This window comes from Prosopis cineraria, unplaced genomic scaffold, assembly GCF_029017545.1.
Source record: "Prosopis cineraria cultivar Desert tree isolate PC_DT_omini unplaced genomic scaffold, ASM2901754v1 PC42, whole genome shotgun sequence".
In the NCBI taxonomy this organism is placed as follows: domain Eukaryota; kingdom Viridiplantae; phylum Streptophyta; class Magnoliopsida; order Fabales; family Fabaceae; genus Prosopis; species Prosopis cineraria.
The window spans coordinates 37,112-62,996 of record NW_026555372.1 but is presented as its reverse complement, the minus strand read 5'-3'; the positions used below and the strand labels follow the sequence as shown (position 1 = coordinate 62,996).

The window sequence follows — 25,885 nt, the reverse complement described above, 5'->3', positions numbered from 1 at the left end:
GTAGAATTTTGGGAGGTTTTGTTTGTGAGATATGTTCTTTCGAAATTTCTACAAAAATATTGAAGCTTTCATTATATTGTAAATCTAATTATGTTTTAGAAATATAAAAGTTTCTTGACTTAAGGTTTAAGAAATGTGTGTTTGTGCATATATCCTATGTTAGTCAGGTCTAATTTTTGGAACATGACAATATATATAAAGCAAGCCAATAGTCTCATAGCTTGGAGACATGAAAGCTCTCTTATAAATAAGAGTTGGATCCCTTTTATAACATTAAGTGTTAAAGTTTGTTTTTATCCTTGAACTTACTTTTGAGGAGTGCTGAACATCCTGTACAAATAAATGGGATAATTTTCCCCCTAACCATTTTTCTGAAAAGCAAATAACCTCTAGTATTAATCACTCATTTACTTTGTCATTTTATGTTAACGCGGTACATGCATGGGGCCTATGCACAATTATAAGTAGGACTCTAATCATATTCTTAAATGCTAATTTGCTTATGAACTCTTTTTCTAGGAATGCTAGGTGTCATGAAATCTTGTTACAATGAAATTCAATAAATATTGTAAAAATATTAAATATTTTAATATTTATTAATTAAAATATTGTTATTTATATATATTCATCCAAAAGTCATAAATTACATAAAATTAATATTGATTAAGTTTTTTAAATATTTTAGGTCATTTGTATTTTTTTTAAATCAACTAACAGTTAGTAAATTAGATTTAGTTATACTCAAAAAAATAGGATATTATCATCTTATTAATATCTTTTTTTAAATTAGATTTAGAATTTAAATATATTATTTTATTATTTTTATAACTTTATAAATAGAGTTAGAGTTTTCATTTATATACAATTTTTAAGTGTTATAGAATAAAACTCAATAATATTGATGATATTCTCTCTCTCCTTTCTATATTTTTTTTTTTCTATCCCACTACTTTTTTTTTCTCTCTTACCCTTGTCCCCCATCTTGTTCTACATCACATGGCCATCTAAATTCTTTACATTAATATCAATTCATATATCAATATCGTATATTAAATAACCAATGGTAATATTGGTGATATAATACTTAAATAAAAATTAAAATAAAAAGTTATTGAGAAGATTAAAGCTTGGAGTGATTTTCCATAATAAGAGTTAAGATTCAAGCAAAAGTTTTTTAATTAATACATGGGAGTTAAGATTTAAGCGAAGTTGTTTTATTACCAAGAACTGAGAGACGAACTTACAACTGCTTCCTTAATTTTTTTTTTTTTTGGAAGCAAGCATAATGTTTGAGGAAGTACGTTACCAAACCCAAAACTTGGGGCCACGATGGACACGTCTAGCACCGCAAGACTTGAGGGTCATTGTCAATTATTTTTATTAGCATGTGTAGCTTTTCCTTTAAAAAAAAATCACTATTCGTTCAAATTTTAAAACGAATAATGTTGAAACTTCATAATTTGATTAATGAATATTATAAAATAAAAAGTTATCACAATAATAACAGCAAAAAACTCGAACATTTATTACAAAATATAATGTTAATCAATATAAAAATTAAACAATAAATTAAAATAATTGTAAACGCCAGTTTTTTTTTTTTTTAATAGAACAACAGATATTGAGCTCGCTAGCGTAGAATAGTTATAAAAAAAAGATGGAATTTTAATCAATTTTTTTTTTGTTTTACCCTTTTTTTTTGGTAAAATGTTTTACTGTATTAAGTCACTTTCTTTCTTTCTTGATTTTTTTCCCAAGAAATATCAATAAGTTAACTTCCTTTTTTTTATTTCAGTGAAGTAACTAAAAATAACTTATAAATAAAATTGAATGTACTAAATAAGTGTATAATAATTTTCTTTGGTCAACGGCATTGAATTTCTGAAACAACAATAACTTCATAACACAGGGAGCACACACGCGAGTACATAGTGCTTATTCCTAAAAGGAGCATTACACATGACAGAAGTATTATTTAGGTTTCCAATGATGAACATGATCACCAGCTAATTAACTGACCTTCAAAATTGAATTCCGATACTTATTTTGTCTTTTTATAGGATCAAAGCCCTTGTCAACTATTTTCATGCGATTAAAAAGTTAATGTTAATCAAGAATAAAAACATATATAGATAATTTTTATTAAAAACTCAAACATTTATTAAAAAAATATAATGTTAACCAATATAAAAAATAAATTAAATTAATAGTAACACACGTTATTTTTTTTTTTTTGGGGGAAGGGGGACCGGGATGTTCTAACCTTACCTTACCATATTACATCATGAATTCCATACAAGCGAGAGAGAGAGGAGAGAGTGAAGGGGGGGAGAGAGAGTTACCCATGTATTATATGATTACTACTTTGCCTTATGAAATTACTACTTTGCCCTCCACTTTAATCAGATATTTTTCTCTCATTTCTTTTTCCAAATTCATCAAACTCGCTGGACACAGAGGGAAGTTTGGAATTGAAGACCCTCTGCCATCTCTTGCTTCTCAGTTCACTGCTCATCACCGCTGTCAGTGCTCAAGGCTACCATATTCCAATATGGCTCTTCCACTTATCATCTGAACTGAGATCCATCCATCCTCTTCCCCATTCTTGATTCTTCTTCAGCCACAACAAAGAGAGAAAGATGTTTTAGATCCAGAAGCTTTTCTCTATCTTCTCCTTCTTCCTTCTCTGTCGTCAGCTCATCACTGGTGTTGGAGTACGAGAGTTTTGTTTGGTATTGCTGTGGTGCTCGCGTCTCATTCCTCTTCCCCTGTTCTGCACCGATTTCCCTCTTCTCTCCTTGTGCGGTGTCGCCCTTCCTCCTTCATTCAACTGGCAACCACTGGTGATCGTGCTTTCCCATCATTTTTCTATATACACTTTACAACCACTGGTGATTGTAAAGTGTATATAGGAAAGTGACTATAGTATTATTTGGATAATAGGAATTTAAGGATCTCAAGTTGTTGCAAAAAGGGCTAATTTGGAAGTAAGTTATATGCTCGGGAATCTATTATGTAAGTGGATGGCGTCCCAATTAATTTATTAATAAAATTATTTTTTCAAGATATTTTTTTTTTACATAGGTCATTCAATAAAAATTATATCACATATTAATATTTTGTTAGTTAAATTATTTTTATCTTGGGAAATTATAACGAGATATTAAAGGATATTTGAATTATGACATGTGCTTGTGTTTTTCCTTATGAAGGATACTTTCAAGATTAATGAGACTATTTTTATTAACTCTAGTTATTTTTGGGTTACTCAATAAATGCCAAACATGGACATTGGTTATGAAATTTTATTTTGGCAAGTTTTTAATGCTCAAAACTATTCATGTGAGTTTGACTTTGAGAATGAAAACTGTATTTTTATAGTAATGATTTTCTCGCAAGTTTAAAAATGGATTTGAAGGGGATTTTATGAAGGACACTGGTTGCTAACGGTAGTCTCATTAAACTTTGGCACACCATGGTCAATAACTGGCTAGTTTGATTTTTGTAAGTTCGATTCTCGCATTTATTATTCATAGTTCTCATACTTGTATTTGTTTTTGTGGCGTTGAGTGACGTTTGGTTAATATTACCCTCATGGACTGTGTGTCTACATTTGTTTTGTATATAAGGCTAAGTTTAGTTACTTATCCTAATGGACTGTGTATCCACTTTTGTCTTCATGGCACTTTTAGTTATTTACCCTTATGGACTGTATGTTCACATTTGTGAATTGTTGTTATAAATTCCCAAAAATATGAATTTTTAATTAATTGATGATTAATGGTTTTTAATTGGCAAATTTTATTATTTTTATTTATGTATTTATTTAATCATTTTGACTTGTCAAAATCAAATGTTAAAGTTGCTTTGTTGTTATAGATTTAAAGTTTTTTGATTTTGAAGTTATATAGAACTTTTATTCTGAGCGTACAAATTTGTTTACATTAAAATTGTTTCCTCTTTAATTTATGTATATGTTGTAGTTATTCATTTTGAATTTGTAAAATGTTATGGTTGGAATGTTATTCACTAGAAAGTTATTTTGATCTTAGATAGCTTGTACCTCTGTCAGATCATTTAAGGGATTTGCTACTGGATTGAAGTTGTGATGCCATTTGGTTAATCTCTATTTTTTATGTAAAATTTTAATTTATATATTATACTTTTATAAGTAATATTATAGGTACTCCATATAGGCTGCAATAAGGTCTTCGTTTTGTAAATATTTTGTCTGCTAGCTAGAAGGAGCTAAGCTCCTAGATGCTATAATATTTTTTTAAAAATTTATATTGTAAAATTTCAGGGAAATCCTATATTCAAGGGAGATTCTGTCAAAATTTTCAAAAAAATATTAAGGCTTCATTTAAATGAAAAGTATTTTTAAAATGGAATATTTCTTAAATTATGCTTAAGGGATGTGTGTTTAGGTGCATATCCCATATCGGCTACTCCCATATTTCAAGGTGTGACATGTGTTTTGCAGCATTATCTTTTTTTAAAAAAATTAAATTAATAAATAAATAACATATGTATATATATAATATTAATAAAATAAGTTTTTTTTTTGTTTTTCCCTTAAAGTATGCAAGCTGCGTTTTGCAGCTTGGTATTTAAAAAAAAATCAAATAATTTCCCCCAAATCTGAAACCCTCATGCAACTTTGCCAAATATGATACTCATAGCCTCAATCCTCTCTCACTCTGCCTCTCGTCTTTTCCATCTCCACCACCAACCACCTTTAAATCTCCTTCCCCTATGCCAGCAACCACTCCTCCATCCATTCTCGGCCCTCTGCCATTGGTGACCACCAAACCTCAGCCTCAATTGCTTTCCTAAAACTTGAGTCCGTGAGTCATAGCTTCACCTAAAATTTCACCATTTAACTCCGTCGGCCTTTGTCTCTTCAACCCAAGCTCCCAATGTCAAGCCCTAAAAATTAAATGTGACTGGTACATGATATATGCACAAACATACATCCCTTAAGTCTTAAGAAAACTTTAATCTAATATTTTAATTCATTTAAAATGGGATGGAAAATCATTATAACATTTTTATATAAATAAAAGATTCTTAAACTTTTTGTAAACATTTCAATAGAATCTCTCCCATAAATAGAACTTCCCAAACTCTTTACTACATCAATGCACAATCTAAATCAGAAATACAGAGCTCTACTCCTCGTCAATCAACAGACAAATAGATAATAGACCATATCTTCTCTATAGTTAATGTGGAGTATCTGATCATAATTTTAAAGTATAACACATAATTTGTGAATACATAGGAATGCAATTTTCCAAGGAAAAAAAAGGAACGCAAGTTTTCTACATATATTAGCATTAAATCAACGGTGCCAATTTAATTATAGGGAAATTTGAATGGGATCAACTTTATAAGTTTTTTGGGTCAAGTAAATTCACCAATATTCTAACATTTCCTTCTATTTTTTCCACTACAAAACAGCTTTTGCATATTATTTTGTTCATTATAAGTAGCTATTATAGGTTACAACAATTAATTGCATTGTTATCATTATTGATAACCTTAAAGCTGATCAGCCATCACTCTCAAAAGCTTATTTATAGTGAAGCTTTCTTCTTTTTCTTCAACCTAAGAAGCTCTGCGCCAATTCAACATGGGAAACCTTTGCTTTCATTTCTTCTCCATTTTCTCCATGCTTTGTCTCATGGTTTGCCAATCTTTATGCCATTTCAATTTTACCCTCGATGGATTGGCACTTCTTGCTTTCAGATCTTCTATTAGAGACCTTTACAATCACTTGAAGAATTGGTTCAACTCATCATCTTCCTACTGCAAGTGGTTTAGAGTCACATGTGATTCTAACAATGAGAGAGTAAGAATCCTAAGTCTTCCTGAGATGGGTCTTAAGGGCACCTTACCCTCACAAATTGGAAATCTATCCTTCTTAGAAAAACTTGAACTACAAAGCAACAACTTTCATGGTGGGCTTCCAAAAGAGTTGCTTCAATTGCACAAATTGAAAATTTTCTAAACTTGAGTTATAATACTTTTAGCAAAAAAATTCCGATTTGGATTGGAAGCTTGTTTATGCTTCAACACTTGAATCTTGGCAATAATAGTTTTGGAGGTCTCATTCCTCTAAGCATATGGAATTTGTCTAAGTTGGAGACCTTGAATTTGAAGTCTAATTCTATCAATGGATCTATTCCGGTGGATATTGGAAGACTTCAACACTTGAAATTTTTAAGCATTTCTCGAAACATGCTTTTAGGAAGTATACCTCCAATTATCTCTAACTTATCATCACTTGAGCACATCTCTTTGTCTGTCAACTTCTTAGAAGGTATGTCTTGTATAATATATATGTGATTATATAAACATTTATTCTATTTCAAAATTGAAGAATTTATCATTTTTTTGGTAATTGTTTATATTAGTCTTATATTTGATGTCAATCTAACTTGGGGTATGCTATTTACTATGTCTTTTCAAAGTTAGACCTTGAACCGAAAACATTTTACAATTACATGAAACACATTAACTATATAATTAAGCTATCATCACCGGAATAAATTTCAATATTCTTTAAAAATTATTCCTTGAATGAGTTATCTCTGACAACAAATATTTTTGTTTAAGTAGACAATTTAAATAAATGTTAGTGGGAATTCTCTTTCAGCAAGGCACTTTTTTTTATGCTATAATTTTTGGAATTCCTTTTCTACTTTTCAATTGTCCTAAGTTGATGCATGTATTATTGTATATGTGTATATTATTTTCTGGTTGGTAATATTGACTAGAGATCAAATTATTGAATACATGTATGAGATACAACAATAATGCATTCCCAGAATTATATGTCTTACTCTTTTGTTTAATATTATTTTTTATACAAGCACTCGCGAAAAAAAGTACAAGTTTATTTTGTGGCCATATTGTAGGACATATTCTCAAAGAAATGAATAAGCTTACAAATCTGAAAAATATGTACATGGGTATGAATAAGTTGTCTTGCCAAATACCAAGCATTGGAAATTTGATCATGCTTGGAAATTTATATCTTGCAGGCAATAACCTCCAAGGTACATTTTTAACAAATCATAGCTTTTTTTAACTATTGTTTGCTTTTATTTTTTGGACAATTACATCCTGTGGAGCGGACTTATTTACAAATAAGTCCCACATAATTTAGAAACTACAGCCATATCCCCTGAGATTTGAGTGTAATTTGAAATTAAGTTGAAGTAATAATTGTAAATTATTAATGAAATAGTTGTAAAAAATTAATCTTGAACTTTGTTGGTAACATATGATCAGTTGAACTATTAGATATGTGAAATCATAGTTGTAAAATATTGATATGATAATTGTAAATTACTAATAAGGTATTGTATATAATTAGTATTAAACTTATCATGCATGATCAGTTTAATTATTGGATATGTGAAATTACAGTTGTAAAAAGTTAAAGTAATAGTTATAAATTATTAATGATGTAATTGTAAATTACTCAATTGATGTAATATATTTTTAATAGAAATATTATTGTCTTTGCACCCTAGTTTCAAATTATACTTAAGTCCCAAGGGCCTAGCTATAATTTTTCAATTTTACGGGACTTATTTGAAAATAAGTCTGCTCTATAAGACCTATACATAAATTTTCCTTTATTTTTTAATGGGAATCATTATAAACAACTTTTTTGAGTGACCATAATTTTTGGAGAAGCATCCCTTCAAATATATGTCAAATTGACGATTTCAATGGTTACATTTAGGAGGCAACACAATTTCATAAATCTATACTACAAAATAAATCAAGGACCCATTTGTTTACGATGAAAAAATAAGTGAGGTTTATATCATTTAGATATTTTTTTTTTTGAAAAAAGTGATATATGCTGTAGATATTTTATAAAAAGCATATATTATTTTATGTTTGATAATAGTAATAAAAAGTGATTGTTATTTAGTTATTTTTAAATTTTATGATATCTTCATAGATCTCTATTCATAAAAAATTATTATTTAGTCATTTTAAATGGGCAAGACTTACGTATTTGGCCTTATACACTTAACGTATAGTACTTAAATCCAATCAAATCAAAACAAGTGAAATTTAATGTGTTAGTGATATTAATAACAAAAAACTATTTTAGAATAAATAATCTATAAACGATACACATCTCTTCATATAACTGGAAGCAACCACCATAACATATAATGCTAAGTATATAAAATTTTCCCTTTTTGAAAACTATTCAAAGTAGCTTTTCAAATTAGTCAGAACTTAGAAATATGTTTTTTTAATTTTTATTATTTTCAAAAGTTTAAGCAAATATCATAAAATTTCACAAAATAATTTTTCATAAAAAATAAGTGATCATCACGTAAAAGGAAGATCAAACAAATGGACCCCAAATTAAATCTCCAACTTTAATTTCATAACTTCTTTTTTACAAGGATTCTTAAAAATCATAAAACAAATTCATAGGATTTCATTTTATTTTAGGTTTTTAAATTAAAATTATTCTTTGTAAATTATTAAACCAAGTATATATATATATATATATTCAACAGACTATATCAAATTTGTTTCCAAAAAACAAAAGTAAAATTGTGGGAGGTGAGACGTGTGGAATTAGCAATCAAAATAGAGTTACTTTTTCTTTTTGTTTTGTTTACCACATTGCAAAAGGAAGTATTTCTTTACAACAAACATAGAGATTCTCTCAAATCCAAAATTTATAAACACAGATGATGAAAATAAGTTTCTGAGCATTAATTAACCTTAAACAGATATAGTGAATATATGCATATACTCAAGGAATTGGAGAATTGACTATTATTTTATTTTATTATTTAGATTACGATCCAAAGCTTTCACAACTTGTACTACAAATTTAACAGACTTTATCAAATATTCACCAACTTAAATTTATTAATTAAAAATGTATTTCAACTGCACATTATACTTTGGGATTGGCACGTAGCAATTCAAAACCATATATAATTAATGGGAATTATCCTTTATTATTATTTAAACAAGCTTCTTATTATTTAAGAAGTAATTTTTATGAAAAGTAAAACAAAAAATATCGCTACCCCATATTGAACTTGTTAATTTATCAAGAAATATAATTCATCAAAATAAAAAATAAAAACTAGGCTAATATAGACTAAATTGTTTTCAAAACATGGAACAATATATAATTATATATATATATATCATAATTTTATGGATGACTTTAAGTGTTTGCTCATCTTTTAAATATATAAATCTATATATGAGGACAATCATGCTTTTTAGACATATATAAGCTTATTTTCATTTAGACCACTAACTTTAAAACAAAAAATAACTTGAAATAACATAGAAAGTATGCGTTACCACAAACTTAAGTGTTGCTCTTTTTACTTACAATGATGCATAGTTATTATTATTATTTTTTTGTTTGCAGGAAATATTCCCAATGAAATTATAAGTCTTGCAAATCTGAAGATGATGAGCCTAAGGGTTAATCAGCTATCTGGCCCCATACCAAGAGGCATTGGAAACTTGACTGTGCTTCAACAGTTGTATCTTGATACCAATAATTTAGAAGGTACATTTTCACCAAATTATAATGTACTACAATCATTTTCTTTTAACGTGATATTTTATACTATATAATGAATTCTTAATTTTTTCTTGGAATCATGCATTTTCATTCCCCTCATGATTTTCAACTTCTCTCCAAACCTCTCCCAGTCTATTCTTTTCCTGTTTAGATCTGATTCTTGAACTGGTGAATCAACCAACCAACATGCTTTTCATGTTCCCCCAATTTGTTGACAAATTTTTTACTAGTTCACTACACATAAGATTTAATGATTTATGCTAGACTTGACCACAGGCTTGTTCACATCCAATCGACTAGTATGTACCAATTGTTAAAACCATGATGTAACAGACTATTTAAGTTTGTAATAGTATAAATTAAAAATAATTTTAGAAGCTCAGGACAGCAAACTAAAAAATCATCATCCACCACTAAAAAATACCTATAAGAGCGTTTATTTTAAACATAAAAAATGTGAAATTATGTGACAAAATTGTGACCACTAAATTAGTGACGGATCAAAGCATACTAAGTTTGTTGCAAAGGCCCCAATCCATCACAAATTTGTCCAAAATTTTATGTTTAAGTAGTGGGTAAATCTAAGTAGTTAGATATTTATAAGTTTTTTTATATTTTAATCTTAACTTTCGTTGATACTTCAATCAATATTTGTATTATAGGATAAATACCTATGAAAATTGGTAATCTTCAATAGCTTGAGATATTAGAATTGTCTCAAAACAAATTGAGGGTTTATTCCATCAGAAATTTTCAACATGTCAACTTTGGAGGTCTTGTCTCTCTCAAACAATTCTCTATCAGGAAGTCTTCCATTAAATTTTGGATTTGGCCTTTCTAATCTACAAGTGCTTTATTTATGGGGCAACAATCTTTTTGACAAAATCCCAAATACTATATCCAATGATTCTAAGCTAACCAAACTACAATTGCAAAACAATAATTTTGAAGGGATTTTACTAAACACACTTGGGCATTTAAGATACTTAGAAACCTTTTTGGAAAGTGATAATAATTTTAGCATTATATATACTTCCAATTCTGAAATTAGCTTTTTCAACTCATTGTCAAATTGCAGATATTTGAAAAGTTTGATTCTCTCAACGAATCCATTACATATGAAACATCCCAAGTCCTACTTGTCTAATTCTCTACAGGTGCTACTTGTAGACTTGTGCAAGATTAATGATAACATACCATCAGAAATTAGGAATCTATCTAACTTGTTCCAGCTATCACTGGTTGAAAATTTTTTAAATGGATCGATACCAAAAGCAATTAGCAATATACAAGCTCTTCAATATTTGAATCTTGAAGGCAATGAGCTAGGTGGCTTGATTGTTGATGAGCTTTGTGAAGTTAGAAGACTTGCATATATATATTTATCTCGAAACAAGTTTTCTGGAGCAATTCCACTTTGTTTAGGAAAGCTTATGTCCTTGCAAAAACTTTACTTGGACTCCAATAAGTTGATTTTTGAGATACCTTCTTCCTTTTGGAATCTAATTGGCATATTGGAAGTAAACCTATCTTCCAATGTTTTAGTTGGAAATCTATCATTCAAGATGGGCAACTTAATAGCACTTATATCATTAGATTTATCAAGAAATCGTATATCAAGCATCATTCCATTAGCCATAGGTGGCTTGCAAAATTTGTAAACTCTCTCATTGGCATATAACAAATTGCATGGGAAGATTCTTGAATCACTTAGGAATTTGCTAAGCTTAGTGAAGTTAGACCTTCTCCAAAATGAATTATTTGGTGAGATTCCTAATCTCTAGACTCACTTATATCCCTTGTGTATGTCAATCTCTCTTTTAATGAACTACAGGGTGAGATTTCAAGTAGCAGAGTCTTCAAAAGTTTAACATTTGAATCTTTCATGATGAATAAAGCACTTTGTGGTGAGCCACCAATGCAAGTGCCTCCATGCAAAAAAGGAACAAGCAAAAGGTCAATAGAGAAATTATTTTGTTGAAATGTGTACTGCCAATGGCTTTGTCAACAACTTCAATTGCTCCAACATTGTCCTCTTTCAACAAAAGTGAATAAATTCTAGGCATACCATTAAAAAAGTTTTATCTACTTTAAGAATGCCAAGAAAGATTTCTTATTTTGAAATTTTGGATGCAACTCTTAGATTTGATGAGAGTAACTTACTTGGAAGGGGAAGTTTTGGTTTTGTGTTCAAAGGAAAACTTTCAAGTGGAATAATGGTTTCTGTTAAAATATTCAACTTTGACTCAAAAGAATTGTTAAGGAGCTTTGAGGTAGAATGCGACACAATGCGTAATTTGTGCCATCCAAATCTAGTGAAGATCATTAGTAGTTGTTTCAATGCCGATTTGAAGTGTTTGATAATGGAGTTCATTCCTAATAGAAGCCTTGAAAAATGGTTATATTTTGATAACTATCATTTAGATTTTCTACAAAAGTTGAATATAATGATAAAAGTAGCATTTGCTTTAGAATATCTTCATCATGACTTGTCAACACCAGTAGTCCATTGTGATTTGAAACCAAGTAACATTTTGTTGGATCATAATATGGTTGCCCATGTGCATGACCTTGGAATTGCTAAATTTTTAGATAAAGGGAAATCTAAGACATACACCGAGACAATATCTACAATCAGTTATATTGCACTAGGTAATCAACTTAAATCTTTATTATTGTTCTTTTACAAAACCCCATTTAAATTGAAGTTACTACAGTAAGGTACATATGTTGTCTCATTTTTTAGATTAACACATTGAATGAAATTAGAGAAAAAATAAATTAGTCCTTATTTATGTGAAATGATGCACTTGTTAACAAAACATTTTGTTTTTATACATGAGAAGTTGAATTGATAAACTACAGCACATTATTAAAGTTATTAGTGCAAAATAATCACAATTGAGTCTAATTTCCCTAATTCTTATACAAAACTTTTATGGTTATTTCCTTACAATTTTGATGGCTTTTTTTATATTAAAAAAAGAACTATACTTTTTTTAACTAATTTAGTATACTTATGATTAATTCTTTGTTTTACTTTCAAACATGAATGTGATGGTGTGTTTTAATGTATGTCATTGTGTTCGGCCAAAAAAAAATGTATGTGGGCTCATGCTCATCAATGTAGTACCTAGTTTTAATATAGTGTATATAACAATTTGAGATATATATATTCCTGTCAAAAATATATCCCATATATTATATTTGAGGAGAATGTTTTCTGATAGTTTTTATGTTCTAAAAACCATACATTTAAAGTACTATTTGATTGTCATTTTAAACCTATAATATATATATGTATATCCAAGAAATTCTAAAGAATGCTTCAAGAAATGTAAAGGAATTTGCGCTATTAGTTAGTTATTATTTAGTTGCTATATCATATATAAGTTACTTGATATTTGACTTTGGTTGAATTAAATTATATTATATGCAGAAAATGGACTTGTTGGAATTGTTTCAACAAAAGTTGATGTGTATAGTTATGGAATAATACTAATGGAAGTGTTCACAAGGAAAAAGCCAACAAAAGGTATGTTTGTCAATGGATTAAACTTAAAGACTTGGATAAGCGAATCAATGTCACATGCATTGATTCAAGTCATGAATTCCAATTTATTACAAGGAGATGAACAATATGTTGGTAATATTTTGACAATGTTAACCTCTAGAAGTTCATGTTATTTCATCACATTTTCCTTAGATTCTAATCCATTTTGGTTCAATTATATATGTTTTTATTGCCCAAATTAGGAAAATGTGTATTTTGTTTTAGGCTTGTGTTCTTGGCTTTAATTTGATATTTTTAGCCTAATTTCATGTTATTTTGATTGAAGTTTTGATAAGAAGCATTTCTGGAGCTTTGTGGATGTTTTTGGAAGGCTTTTGGATGAAGAAATCAAGAGCAAAATAAATGATTTTCGTTAGCTGTAAAAACAGTGCAAAACTGCCAAAGTCGTCCTAAAGTCGTGACTTTCGTTCACAATTTTCGCCGCTGTCAGAAAAACGTTGCGTTTCATTTATCAGAAATTGGTTGGCTAGGACATATATATGCTGAGAGCTCGACCCAGAACGCATTCTTCAGACTTTAGACACTTTTGGAGCTTGGTTGTGCTAGGGTTTGGGCATTGGAAGAGTTGGGATCAAGAAATTGAAGTTTTGAAGGCATTTGGAGCTCATTTTCTTCGGTTTTTCTATTCCTCTTTCCTTTCCTCTCTTGTAATCTGAAATGGGTCTACTTATTTTGTATATTTGTAGCTTGTGGATGATTATGGGTAGCTAAACCATTTGTTCTAGGATTATTTGGAACCCTTGTATGGATTAGCACTATATTTTCCTCTCTTTTTGTGATTAATGATATATAGGTGTTTATTTTACTCTTTCCTTAATGCTTCTAAGTGATTGTCCACCATTTAGATGTTGGGTTCACTTAATTGATGCTTGAGAGGGCTAGGTTGAGTGTAGAACTTGGGTAATATTGTGCAAGAACTTGATATTTGCATGTTGAATGGATAGTTTTGCTAGTAAGATAGAGATATACTTGCTAGCCTTGCATAGCCACATTAGGGTTGGTGTTTAAAATTATGTTTTATTAATTGTAACAAGAGATTAGGCAATTAATTTAACTAAACACTTGTTCATAACTTGAGAGAGCTTGTCCAAGTATTTTTAGAACCCTAGGTTAGCACTTATTTTCATTAAAAGCATTTATGAGAGGAGGTAATTTTGGTGTTATGAAATGCAAAGGGGATGAATAATCCTAGGTCCTAAAGTGTGTTTGAAGTTTGTGAATCACTCACTTTTCTTTATTTTCTAGAGTTAATTTCATTTGCAAAATCATTTTCACCTAACTTTGTATAGCTCAACTTGATCGAATTTGCTTAGTCTTTTGCTTGACCATTGTTTTTAAACAAATCCTCGAGGGAACGATACTTTACTCATTTATATTACTTGCTATGACCCGTACACTTGCGGTGAGCAACAGACAACTACATCCACTATTTTTAAATTAGCCTTGACTTGCTGCTTCAATTCTCTAACAGGACGTTGCAATATGTTAGATGTTGGAGCATCATTGGACAGGATTGAGGACCTATTTATGCAAGAAGTCAAGTTAAAAATAATTAATATTAAATCTATTTTGCAATTGGTGTTATTGTCTATCCTTCATTCCTCGACTATCCCTAAAGAAAGGGTGATCTGACGATATGTGTCACACCCCCAAAACTAAGGGTATGATTGGCATGGAATATGAAGTAAACACACATTCCATAAGCCTTGACTGACTAGAAATTGAGCTAAAATAGTGATATGTGCAAGTTATATATAATAGTAAAGTTCGTAAAGTTTTAAAGTTTTTGTCAAAATTTTAGCAGAATCTCCCCTATAATTTGGACCTCCCGAAATTTCTACAATAACAACAAAACCTGCCAACTAGACTGGCAAGGAGACTAGCTCCATTCCTACAATTTTTACAATAACAAAATAAGACTAGGATCTAACTATGGTGTACGTGGAGCACTAAAATTATAATTACAAAATACAGTACCTAGTTTACCAAAACAGTAATTGCAATATGCCTCCTCCTTTTTTTCTAAAAAAAAAAGGCCCTCAATGATCTACTGGAAGTATAGGGTCAGCTACAATATTTGGGACAAAATGAATTACCGGTGATTAGTGTTCCGATCAAAATTATAAGTAAGAAAATATGAAGATAATAAATTTAGCTTCAAATGACTTAATGAAATAATGAATTACATCCTTTAGCTAGAAACAAATAAAGATTTTTCCCAATAATATGATCTTGAGATTAAACAATGCTAATAAGATCACATACATGTTAAAAGTTTATATTAACCATAAATATAAAATTTTCCAATGATAGTGTAGTGCAATAAAGTACTTTTAAAGAATTATTAGAGAAATGATAAGTTTTTAGCTTAAAATTAGGAGGGCTTTATCAGAACGAATAACAAGCGTGGACACACAGTCCATGAGGGTAAATAACCAATCAAGCATGGACACACAGTCTACAAGGGTAAGTAACCGAAGCCCACGAAAACAGGCGCGAGTACAGTGCTCACAAATACCATCCCTCTGATCCACGTGTGTTGGCCTTTGCACAAGGCTACCACCTCCCGTAAGCACCTTGCTAGCTAGGTGTACCATGGCATGCCAAGGGCTAACAGAACTGCCATTAGCATCCAACGTTCTAAACTCAGTCCCCTTAATTAAAATCAAGCTTGCACAGAGTTGAAAAACAATTTCAAAATTTTCACTTTCAAAATATATGATTCAGTTGTCATCTTCCATTCCCATATTCATTGTCATTTCCTCCATGCACAAGTTGTTGTACTAAACTTTTTCATATCAAACATAAAGTTAAACAATTGGATTGTTTTTGAAAAGTAACACTGTTTGTCGTACATCAACTTTAATTATTACTTACCAATAGCATAAATCATTAGTAAAATCAAGACATCATCATTACTATAAATAATTATTAATAAAAAATAGAAAATTGAAAGAATGCTTAATTCATTAACTAATAAATAAATCATAATTCTAAAAATTTTAAGAAATCAATCACTATTTATGCATTAAAGTTCAATCCAAATGATATTAACGAGAATATTCCAACAAATTATGTTTTAAATATACTTAAGTCAATTAAATTATTTGACAACTTTTCATTTATCCTCATAATTTCTTATGGCTTATACTCATTCATAAATCATAATAAACCATATCCATTATTCTTAAGCTTCCTCTAACTAAAAATGTGAAACAAGTATTGTATATAATCATTTCTCCCATTTTGGTGTTTTAAAATTTTCAATCAACAACTTGAACTAAACTGATAGATACTTTTTCAAGCGAATCTTAACAACTCACAATTCACCAAATTTTCCTATCCCACATTTTTACAAATACCTTGAGAGCATGTATTTATCATTGACAAATTTATAAGATAATTACCCATGCATTTCGACAACTTTCTTTCCCTCCATATCTTCTTTCTAATATAACTACAAACACATTGAGGGCATTTTCCAATAATTAAGTTATGAAATGAACACATCCAAGTAAGTTCTACAACTCCCAACATCAAATTCTACGGTTAAAGATCAGCTCAACATCATTATAAACCATTCCCAGCATCAACTGAATTTTCTCCTTACACTCAACTAAAATATTACAACTACAATGAAGAACAAAAACTGCACCCAACGGCTGGAAAAAGACGGAATGATTTAGTGGGCTATATAATCCGAAGAGAAAGGAAAGAACACAACATCTTACCTCAACAAAGCTCAGTGGCAACAAACATAAATTAGCCACTGCACAGCGTCGAAGGAGAAAAGCTAAGGGTTTCAATCTATCATACACACGAGAAGAACGAGACTATAATTTCAACCAACAATAAAAGAATCATCTACCACATGCACACACGCTGGATTTCGACATCAAGGCAAGGAAGAAAAGAAGAAAAAAAAACTAACCCCTGAATATGCACCTCGGTTAAGCACAAAACAGAGCAACAAAAACTATTCATCCTTTCCACCTGACAGAGGTGAACCAAGACAGCGAAGAGGAAGAAGAAGATGGCAACGAAGACAGCAACTCGATGGAAACCTCTCGGCCATATAGAACAGCACGATGATATAAAAGGAGAATCAGCAACCAACTCACTATGGCTGGCGAACGTGAATAAAGATGATGACAGCGGATGAAGCACAACAGCGAGAAATCAACCCCTCGTGACAGCGAGCTACGAACGTAGATAAGAGACAGAGATAGGCCGACTATGAATGTTTATATTGGTGGTGGAAAAAAAAAAAAAGATGAGATGCTCTGTTTTCTTTTTGCACGAAAAAAAATGGTTTTCTGATCAAAAGAAGGGTTGGGAAAAATTACAAAAAGGAGCATGTGAAATTCACAAGAAAAGGCACAAGAATATTACAAGGGAGGACACGAGATTTTTCTAAAATTTTAAATCAAATTTTATTATTTATTATTATTATTTTTTAAATTTAGAGTGATTACAATATGTTCTTCTAAACATTAAATACAAACTATGAGTTGTGAATCTGTAAAACCTGTTCATTTTTATTTTCATGAGTTGTACTTGTATTACATGGATTGTGAGCCTTTTGATTAATGATATTTAGGGGTCCATATATTTAAATTTTTAAAGATGTTATCCAAAAAAAAAAAGAACAATTATGTTACCTTTACACTTAAAAAAAATCCATCCATCCACGCCTAGAAAAATTTAATTTAGTGACAAAATTAAATGAGAGATTATTCTTTCCTTGCTAAAAGTCTGAATTAGTTGACAAAAAAATATAAATTTTTCTATTTCTAAATTTCTTTTCAATTAGAAAATATAATATATTAAAAAATAAAAATATAAGTAAAAAGTTAAATGGCAATATAGTCATTTTAATTGAATCACTATACCCTAAAAAAATAGTTATCGGCGTTGCGACTATATTCTTCTTTCCCATTATGCCAAGGACAATTTGTAAGAAATTTTTCCACAGACCCAATGCACTACATCATTTATATATTTTCCAATAAAAATATGTCATGTCAAATGGCTGTAAATATAAATTGATTTATGATAGAGAGAAAAAATAAAAGAAATTAAAGAAATACTCTATTTCAAAAATAAAATTATTAAAAATAATAACATAATATTTTATTTGATTGAAATAGTGCACCTGGTTCATGTAAGAATATTTTGAGGATTTGCTTCTACTATATATGTTTCTAGGAAAATAACAGTTACATCTCAAAAACTTAATTTAATGACAATTACAAAAAAATGAGTTAAAAATATTTTTGTAAAGGATCACAATAGATAAATAATTTAAAATCAGGACCACTGAACTCTGAAATCACATTGCATGACCAAGGGATTAAATTGAATGGAAAAATTATATATTTAGCCTTATAAATATTTAAGATTCTTTTTTCAATCAAATTAAGATATGTGGATAATTTATATTATATATATATATATTCTATAATAAACTCTTGTTATTAATACTATTACAACATTAAAATTTTTTTGTTTTAATTTGATTAGATAAAAGTACATTAAACATGTAAGGTTAAGTACGCAAGTCTTGTCCTTGAGAAATGACAAAAAAAACCCTCCATTAAAATTTAAAAGTACCCCCAACCATCATCATTGCCACCACTAGAGAAATCTATGGGTTAGACCATCGCCAGCTGGAGCTCCAACCACTGGCCAACAAAATAATTATTTAAAAGTGGCTAGGGGATTTGAACCACTAAGCCATTGGTACTATTAATTATATGTTGCAAAATGTTATATATAAAATGAACCAAGTTCCTAAAAAAAGTTCACTAACATCATGATGACTTATTATAACCATAAATTAAACTTGTAATTTTAGTAGTGTATAGTTTATTAATTCATCAAAAGGAACTTGTTAACAATCTCATTTGAATATCCAATTGTTCTATGCTATGAAAGTGCACAGGTCATGATAAATAATGCAATGTGAATCGAGTATCATTCTCACATAGACTTGCATTGTGTTAAAAGTATGATCAAGCAAAAGATATTGCAAATAATTAAATTGAGCAAAGCAGAATTAGTTGGGCAAGATTGGTTGCTTCAATTATATTAAAACTAGAAAATAAAGAAAAACAAATGATTCTTATACTAATCAAGAATGAAATGGAACTTTGGATTATTTGTTTTCCTTGCATTTAGTGTGTAACACTAAAAATACATCCTCTTATAAATGTCGTTAATAAAAATAAGTGCTAACCTAGGGTTCTAAAAATACTTTTTTTTTTTGCCAAAGAGTTCTAAAAATACTTGAATAAGCTCTTGATCATTATCAATTTTTAATTTCATTAATTGCTCTCTTGTTACAATTAACAAAATCCAATTTTTAAGTTTCAACCCTAATGTGGCTATACAAGGTTAGAAAATATATCTATATCTTGCTAACAAAACTATCTATTCATCATGCAAACTCAAGTTTTTGCACTATTTTATCCAAGATCTACACTCAAGCTAGTTAGCCTTCTCAAGCAACACTCAAATGAACAAAACATCTAAATTATGGCCAATCATTTAGAAGCATTAGGAGAAGAGTAAAATAAACACTTACATATAATTAATCACAAAAAAGATAGGAGAAAGTTAGTATTAATTTATTCATGCAAGCATTCAAAATAAATTTAGAACAAATGTGTTTAGCTACTCATAAACATCCAAAAGCTACAAATATACAAAATATTTGATTGATTTTTGTCTGATTTTTTTTCTTATTTGGTTTGTTCTCTGCACTTTTCCCATTTGGTGTAGCCATTCACCTTTTTATCTGATTTTTTTCATCTTTAGACTTTACAAAATCATCAATAAAGAACTAAAAAATACAACAAAAATAGTAGAAATTGTGCCCAAAACTATCAATATAAAGTCAAGTGTGCAAAACCAAATATATAAGATGCACATTTGTTCCTATTTTGGATGTTCAAATATTGTCAAAATATATTAAAATCCAAGAAAATTGTGCTGAAGTAACATAAAATTCTAAAAATTATTAATAATAAAAATTTTAATTTTAAAGCATAGACATATATTCTCAAGTTTAAATTTAATTTCAAAATTAAAAATACTTTATTTTTAAGGGAAAAACAAAAAGGAGCCCAAAAAAGTTGCCCGAGCCCTTTTTTCAAGGCCGGGCTCCAAAGTCTGATTTTTTTAAAAAAATGTTAATTTTTTAAAACCCAAACACTCATTTCCTAGTGGTGGTAATCTAAAGTAGAATGAAAACTTGAATGAAAACTTGAAATGAACTATAAAAGTATGTTTTGACTTTTGAAAACCATGTGAAAGTAGTTTTACTACATTTTTAGAAGCCATACATACTTCCATGCTTAAAGAGTGTTAATAAAGATATTTGTATAGATTACTCGTTAATAAGATTATCACATTATATGGTAGCAAGATTTAAACTTATTAACCCATTTACAAGAAACAAGTTATATTCTAAAAAGTAGTAATAATTATTACGTTTAAAGCAAGATTCCACGATATCATTGTTCTGATGTAGAGAAACAATTGCGTACGTAAGACGCTAATGAGATAAGGCGATCATCAGAAGTAAGTAATTATTGCCTTCTGTGTCTTTTGCGTTCAGAAGATTAGTTTAATTTGAATGTCATAAATCAATAGTTTCCTGGAGTTTTATCGTCTGGCTAGCAAGTCAATCTTTCCCATGAAACAAGTTCTTCTTCTTTTCTTCACCCCAGACAGTATGAGTGTATCCTCCACTTCCTATCTCAAACCACCAAGTAGAGCCATAACATACTCATTACAATAGAGATCATTCAATGATTCATAAATAAAATTACATGGCTTCTGTTAAACAAGTTTCCCTTTCATTACGAACTCTCCTCATTTCTTCCTTCTTGGCTTCTGTTAAACAAGTTTGTTCGCTAACATCTATAACGCCAGAAACTACAAATACGTCAACCTAGGTTGCTTGTCTGACTTTGGCAATGGCCAAAACTCCTAAACTTAACCTTGCTGGCCAATGTGACGCCACGGCCAATATTCATACCAAATTTAGGACGGACATCAAAACTTGCCAAAATAAGAGCATTACAGTGCTTCTCTTTCTCTCCACGGAAGCAACAGAAGTCACTCCCTCAACTGCACCAATAAAGAGAGAATTAGAGAAAAGAGAAGCTCAAATAAAGGGAACAATTCAATATTCAACTCAATTTCTTCAAAACTAATTTGAATACAATTGAGAAACTCTAAGATTATTTATGGAGCCCAAAAATATTAAAATAATAATAAATGACATTTTAACATAATCCTAAAAGATAATAACAAGGACAATCTAGATTTATATATTTAGGTATCCTATTTATTGGAAATAAACAATATCTAAAATAATCATAAAAAATATAGATAAGAAAATCTAATTAAACCCTAAAGAATCTAATGGAGATTCAATATCCTTATTCAAACAATCTTAATAGAATAATCCTAAATATCTAAAATAAAACTAATGGAAACATGACCAATCTTGTGAATGCATGGACCCAATGGACCAGCATGCAAGTTATGAAGTAGGTGTTCTTGGGCATTCTGACATCACCGAATGCGGCTAACATTGGTAGGTTTATTTCCGCAAACGTTCTGACGTCTCAAGTTCTTCTAGTTCTCAAAGGGTCTTCTAAGTATGGCCAAAGTGGATATAGCAAAGCCATTAAAGATAATGTCTAAAGAACTACTCACGAGTGTTAGCTTTTTAATTGTCAGTTGATCACTGAAACTGCTGTCATTGATCAGGTCCTACTTCTGTGATAGATATACCATAAAAAATAATTAATAAAATTAATTAATATATTTCCAAAATAATATAAATTTAATTTCTAATTTATATTTATGCATATGAAAAGAAAAATTATTCATTAGAAAGGTCCTACTTCCATAAGAGGATTCAAACCCTTATCTTGGTATGAATTACATCTTTAATTTGCAGTGGGGACTAGCCATAGTGGGTTATAATTTCTTAATTTCTATTTATATTTGTTAATTTGAGTTGATCCTAGTGTTTTTAAAAATTTATGGCAAATATACGTCTTCAGTGATTTAATATTTCACAACTTTTGTTGTAATCCCTTAATTTTATAAAGTGTTTTTTCAATCCGTTAATCCTAATACAGTTAGTGTTATTAACAAAAAATGCTGACATTAAATTTTTAAAGGTTGACAAAATATTCTCCAATAGTGAAATATTAAGTTTTTTTTTTCAAGTGACAATGACTGGCATAAAATGTTTTTATTTAACTAATGGGTGAGAATTAGAGGACTGAAAAATTTCATAAAACTAAATATCCAAACTGAAACCTTACATAAAGTTAAAGAATTAAACTAAATAACCAATGTGTCTCACATTATATCGGTCATTTAAGTTTTATTTATAATCTGTTATCCGTAACTTTACCTCAAATTTTCACTATTCTTTCTTCTTTTTTATTTTAATTTCATTTATTAACAATTTTATTATGCTTTATTTTTCCCCTTAATTTTATGTTGTTTCTTGTGTTTCATTAATTTTGAAAAATAAAATAATATTTTATTTAGAAATTAATGAATACACTTTACAAGAAAAATATTTGAATGCGTTGTTGGTAATGGATGAAAGTGAGATGCAAAAAAAAAGTGAAATGTAAAAAATAAAAAAAAAATTAGCATTAAGCAAAGAGATATAGAATGAAATAAAAAGTAAAAATATGGGGAATCCGGAAAATGCATATTGAACCGGACCCTACACACACACACACAAATTTATCGCCAATCTTACCATAAGATTACTTGAAGTCATAAAAAATTAATGCATTTATAATCCTCACGAAATAGAATCTGTCAATTCAAATACGTTTACAGTTCTTCTGTCTATTCTTTTCACATTTTGAAAGCCGATACATCACAACCTTGCTTGAAATTTTTTTAATATGGCTTAATTTTTTACAGACATTTTTTTCCCTACGAATTCTCAACAAATTGTATTAGAAGCCAAAGTCTCAAGTTTGAATTCAAATGGCTCAAAGAAAAAAAATGTTCGAAAAAAAAATGATATCAATGAAAAGATATAGGTTCCAATACTTCCATTAAAAAAGAAAAAAATGTTTTCCTTAATGTATGGATATTATTTTATGTATTTGTAATTTTTCAACAAGATCTTGCCGTGAAAGGAATGCCGTGTTTTGATGGGCAAAGAGGACTTTGACTTCTTCTTCTTGTCATTTTACATGCGACTGAAAATTCCTCAGAAGAAAATAATGAACGTGATAAGAACATACCACTTGAGTCATGAGTGATGGTGGTAGTTACGGAAATATTAATCATGCTTTTAATATATTATTTATCTTTCTTGAAGGGAAAGACTTGTGTTTATGAAGTCTCCAATGACATTATTTGCTCCGTGTCACTTGAGCTTGACTTGAGCATATTCCTTTCATATTATTTAGTCAAGGGCTCAAGGCTGTCAAACTGTTCATATTAATAATGGTGAGGATTTCTTGTTAAATTTTAGTTACCTCAAATATCGATTTGGTCCTTTAAATTAAATTTTTATTGATTTGATACCTAATATTTTTTATAATTATCATGTGAGTCCTTCAAACTTTAAAACACAAACTGAGTCTCAAATTAATTAATCTAATGTGTATTAATTTTAGTTGTGGCTTGTGAGACTTTTTTCTCTAATATTTTTCCTATTATTTTATCTCCATTTTCTGCTTATTCTTTTTGATGAGCTTGCTTGAGTCTCTTGGGTCTCAGATTTTTTTTTTCTTATCTTCTCATTTATTTCTTCTTTTTGCTTGTTTTTTTCTCAGCCCTCTGTTTCTTTTTTCCTTTTTTTTTTCCTCTCTTCCTTTCTTTTTTGATGTATTCTGAATTGATTAGCTCTTGATATCATGCCAAAAAAGCGATATACATGAGACTCGTTGGAAATATGCATCAATCATTCATCTAAATAATTGTAATTAAAATAAATTCAGCATGGCAACTCAAAACTCTTACAATTTTTTTCCTTCACGAAATACTACAATCACGTACACCGGAATTTACTTAGATGATAAAAAAATCTATACAAATGTGTTTACGTTTTAGCTAGAAAATTACGCACCTAGCTCTCACTTTCCCAGAGACAATGAACAAGAGCTCAGCTAATGTTAAGACGTGTGTGAAATGCCTCTCTTCCACCTCCTTTTTCTTCAACTCACGAAGGGCAAACAGGTCATTGTCCCTTCAACCTTATTTACGGTTAAGTCCCCGGAACCTCACAGCTATTGCCTATTTGTGCATTTAGTGGGACTTTTAAATGTTTAGAATAGTTATGTGGGATTTTAAAGTGATTTTCCATAAGTTGTTAAAATAAGTTGTTAAAACTTGAATGAATATTTGTTAATAAAAAATTAACCCAAATTGACAAGCATCAATTTGAGTTTTGATAACAAATAATCTTTAACTAATATAAATTTCCTTCAGCAATCTTTAATTGATATTTTCCCTTCTTTGAATGCTCTTATAGGGTAAAACTACCAATTCATTAACATAGTCTTCTTGTCAACCTTCGGTGTCAGCCAAACGCCGAAACTTAACCTTGGCATCCACTGCCATCCCGACGGCGACACCTGCACCGTCTTTGGCTCCGAGCTTAATGCCAGCCAAAGTCAATGGTATCAAAGTGCTTCTCTCCCTCGGCGGTGTTTCTAGACTCTACTCTCTGAGCTTTGCCAATGATGCCATCCAGGTTGCTCAATATCTTCGGGACCACTTCCCCAAGGGAAAGTTCTGACTCAAGGCCCTTGGGCAACATTGTTTTGGATGGCGTCAACTTCGACATTAAGACTAGCAATGGGAAGCACTGGGACAAGCTGGCTAGAGCTTTGAAGAATTTTGACCAGCAACTGATTCTCTCGGTGGCACCGCAATGTTTGATAACCCTATAAATCTGTTACTTGGACTCTGCAATTAAAACAGGGTTCTTCAATTATATTTGGGTTCAGTTCTACAACAACGCTCCGTGTCACTACAATGGAGAGACACTAACAATCTTTTGACCACTTGGAACCAATGGACCGCCGTGCAGGCCGATCAGGTGTTCTTGGGGGTTCCAACATTGGTGGGTGTGGTGGCAAACGGTGGGTTTCTTCCAACGGACGTGATGATTTCTCAGGTTCTTCCAGCATTCAATCAGTCTTCCAAGTACGGTAGAGTTATGATCTAGGACAGGTCCTTCTATCTCAAAAGAGCATATGGTGACGTCATTAAGGCATCAATATAAGTGTTTATCTTTGTACCTAGCTTTGAACTCGAAACTTCTAATTAAGAGGGATCAACTTATTATCAGTTGATCCATAGCTAGTGACAGTCTTTACTTTATAATATGTGGGAGATTGGTAGTGTTTGTTTCTACGCACATATTATGAGTGAAATAAAATTCACGTTCGCATGTAAAAGATGAATTTGAAATAAATAATAAAATGAAAAGAGTTTCAATTTTGACTTTCATCTTGATCGGATTAGTGCGTTATCACGTAAATAATTTAGTAAAGCAAAGTAGATTATGTATCTCAACATTTATCATCGTCTGTGAATGGTTTAAAACTAAAATGAATGGGGGAAAAAGTAATAACAAATATTTTCTTTTATTATTCAAGGATAATTCATGTTTTGGGGGAAAAAGTAATAACAAATATATT

General features: G+C 30.0%; 1 protein-coding gene across 1 annotated transcript; it reads left to right on the top strand.

The window, feature by feature from the left end:
• Positions 1-5,635: 5,635 nt before the first annotated feature.
• Positions 5,636-25,410, top strand: LOC129295061 (LRR receptor-like serine/threonine-protein kinase EFR). Its single transcript, XM_054933538.1, has 8 exons — positions 5,636-5,979; positions 6,102-6,325; positions 7,050-7,064; positions 9,443-9,586; positions 13,041-13,136; positions 24,739-24,859; positions 24,934-25,115; positions 25,190-25,410. The coding sequence occupies exons 1-8, from the start codon at positions 5,636-5,638 to the stop codon at positions 25,408-25,410; spliced, it is 1,347 nt and encodes a 448-aa protein (XP_054789513.1).
• The last annotated feature ends 475 nt before the right edge of the window (positions 25,411-25,885 follow it).

What these genes read in the sequence shown, in the direction of transcription:
- LOC129295061 (XM_054933538.1), top strand. Translation starts at nt 5,636, where the DNA reads ATGGGAAACCTTTGCTTTCATTTCTTCTCCATTTTCTCCATGCTTTGT. An exon ending in CATGGTGGGCTTCCAAAAGA is followed by an intron (nt 5,980 to 6,101) that starts GTTGCTTCAATT and finishes TGGCAATAATAG; the next exon opens with TTTTGGAGGTCTCATTCCTC. An exon ending in AATGCCAGCCAAAGTCAATG is followed by an intron (nt 24,860 to 24,933) that starts GTATCAAAGTGC and finishes GATGCCATCCAG; the next exon opens with GTTGCTCAATATCTTCGGGA.